This window comes from Pinus tabuliformis, chromosome 6, assembly GCF_031772625.1.
Source record: "Pinus tabuliformis cultivar Carrire ecotype Pingquan chromosome 6, CPIR1, whole genome shotgun sequence".
NCBI lineage: Eukaryota > Viridiplantae > Streptophyta > Pinopsida > Pinales > Pinaceae > Pinus > Pinus tabuliformis.
In genome coordinates this window covers 1470350633-1470353311 of record NC_142292.1, presented here as the reverse complement: position 1 = coordinate 1470353311, position 2679 = coordinate 1470350633, and the positions used below count along the sequence as shown (strand labels likewise).

The 2679-nt window shown below is 40.8% G+C and overlaps 1 protein-coding gene across 1 annotated transcript; it reads left to right on the top strand.

Annotated features, from left to right (window-relative positions):
- The first annotated feature begins 553 nt into the window (after positions 1-553).
- Positions 554-1365, top strand: LOC149264191 (17.4 kDa class III heat shock protein-like). Its single transcript, XM_089397037.1, has 3 exons — positions 554-626; positions 869-1096; positions 1186-1365. The coding sequence occupies exons 2-3, from the start codon at positions 884-886 to the stop codon at positions 1363-1365; spliced, it is 393 nt and encodes a 130-aa protein (XP_089253163.1). The 5' UTR covers positions 554-626; positions 869-883.
- Positions 1366-2679: the final 1314 nt, after the last annotated feature.

Here is a 2679-nt window from a genome sequence, read left to right as displayed (position 1 = left end):
AACTCATGTCTGTGTATATGAAGTTGGGATCCTTCAAACTCATGCACCCACAGCCACATCCATTTTGTCTATTCCCATACTTTACAAGTTTATGACTTTTACGAATTTCAAGAAAACCCATTCTCTTTCTTATTAGTCCCTGTCATCTGGCAATGGCCAGGGACTATAGTAATCAGAATTGGTTGATTTAGCATTAGTTTGAAGCGTTATTTCAGTGATTACGGTGGTTAAAGCAAAGTCTTCAGATGCGCCGTGCGAGGATAACCAAACTCTTCAGCTTTGCCATGGTTTGCCATCTTATTTGGCCTCTTCCCGAGGCGGGAGAGGCCAGAGCATAGGCTATCTTCCTTTGCCGTCTTTATTATTGGTGACCATCAGGCGATTTCATAGATTAATGTTAACATTACTTAACATTAGTTTGGCAGTGTGAATTATTTGCAGTTTCAGTTTTGGCATATTGGCAGGCAGGTGTTCTGCTGTCCGTGCTCTTCGTGCATGGCAGGTGTTCTGCTGTCCGTGCTCTTCGTGCATGGTGGAGTGCCAGGAGGTGCCTTCAGTTGAATTTGCTTTGTCGATGTCTGCACGCTGCTGTAACTGCCTGTAATCCATTCTATTTTTTCCATTGGGTAAGTCTATTATACACTGCTTTGCATTCTTGTTCGTAGGGTTGCACGCTGTTGTAACTGCCTGTAAGTCTATTATACACTGCTTTGCATTCTTGTTCGTAGGGTTTAACATTCTTTGGTTGCAGGGTGTAAGCTTCTGTAGAACTTTTAATGGCAGCTAGGATGGTTTGAATGACTTTATGGCAATTTTTTTGGGAATTTGGTTGAGTGTAATGTATTTTATATGGAATTTGGTAATTCAGATTGAGATTTGAGCGATGAAGAGTTACCTGGATCATGCTCTGGCCATGAGCCCTCTGTTGCACTTCCCGGAAGAGTTGGAGCGGATCAAAATTCCGTCCGAGTGGTTATATGACCATCACCATGAGGAGAACAAGGGCGTGGAACCTGCAGCGGTGGACATCAAAGAAACGCCCAAGGAGTATGTGTTCTACGCCGACGTTCTGGGCCTTACCAAGTCCGACATTCAGGTAAGTGGCGAAAATTAAATCCAGTGAACAGGGTGGGTTTCTTGATTAGGGTTTCATTTTAGTGACAGGGAGGGTTTATTTTTTTGAAGGTGTATGTGGAAGAGGAGAACTTGCTGGTGATAAAATGCCAGGGAGGCAAGCGGAAGCGCGAAACGGTCGAGGGAACACGCTTTGGAACAAGAACAAAGGGAGATTACTCGGGCTATGTATCTCGCTATCGTCGATTCAGGGCATTTCGTTGGCCTCGCTTCGTTCAGGAGCCGAATTAAGAGATGCTAGTCTAGACTATTCATAAAGTTATTCGAGCGTTAGCGATACTCTTTAACCAAGGAGAGGTACTTTAGCTGGTTATGGCTCCTCGTCAAGCAGGGTTGGGCTGGCTCCTCATCATGCTAGTGTTGGGCTTGCTCCTCGTAAGGCTGGTGAAGCGCTTGAAATCCGACTATTTGTTGATGCGAGCTAAACTAATGCCTTGTTCAAGTAACAGATCTGGTTGCCCTGGTCCCATAGCCCGCTACTTCCCTTTGTACGGCTCCAGATTCACCACCATGACTTAAAGCATATCCAGACGCAGATAGAGATCACAGATTGACCCTTTATCGATTGATTCGGGATATGGGAGAGATCACATCCAGCATTCTAATCGCAGTTCTTGCCTCTTGATGTATGTTCATCTCAGTTTTCAAACTGTTTATAAATAGCTATCAACTGTCAATACAATCGATTTATCGCAGCACAGACCTAAGCTTATAACTCCCTCCTGCAGTGCAGGGTTTACTGGGGTGGTGAGACATGAGGCACGGATTACCAATACCACATGCCAAAACTCTAGAGCACTTGTTCGTATGCTTTTTTTTAATTACTCAATTTAATTAAAAAGGGAGAAAATAAGTGTTGTTACAATACTATGGGATAATACCATATGTTATCAATACCACATGCCCAAAAAACTAATACTCTATAGCACTTGTTAATATGACATGTTTTAATTATTCAATTTAAATAAAATGGGATAAAAGACAAAATGACTTTCGAGATAAATCTCAATTATTTTTAATAATATTCTAAAAAATCGAGTTTTGGTGTTTGGAATCGATTTGCAGTAGTCCCACCCATGTATAGACTTAATAATACGCTTAGCTACCATTTTACTCATAATCAATATTTTATATTATAAATTACAATAATAGAGTTATCTAAGCTATGAAAAGGGCCTTTGGTTCATATGCTCTTGCTTCTCCTGCTTTTTTGTCGAATCAATTAATTAACTACTAAGTCATTCAAGCAAATGGTTTGTTTACATATCCCTTATGGTTTCAGCCACAGGAATCAAAACGAACAAATGCAAGTGTAACAAGGGTACTTTACCATGACCTTCACAACATGATATCTCAACAATGCAACAATAAAGGGATTGCTACCATTCACCTCCTTTGTCTTTTGATAGTGCAAACAAAGTTGCTGCTAGTAAAACATCTTTACAAGATAGCCTAATTATTACAGGAACAAGAACATTAGTTGTAACCCTTAGATGTGCATCTGAAAGTGACTATAGTGACTATATACATCAACTGTGTCTATGA

Bases quoted from the DNA above. Each gene is read 5' to 3' on its own strand.
- LOC149264191 (XM_089397037.1), top strand. From the start codon at position 884: ATGAAGAGTTACCTGGATCATGCTCTGGCCATGAGCCCTCTGTTGCAC. The intron at 1,097-1,185 runs GTAAGTGGCGAA...ATTTTTTTGAAG, and splicing joins TTACCAAGTCCGACATTCAG to GTGTATGTGGAAGAGGAGAA.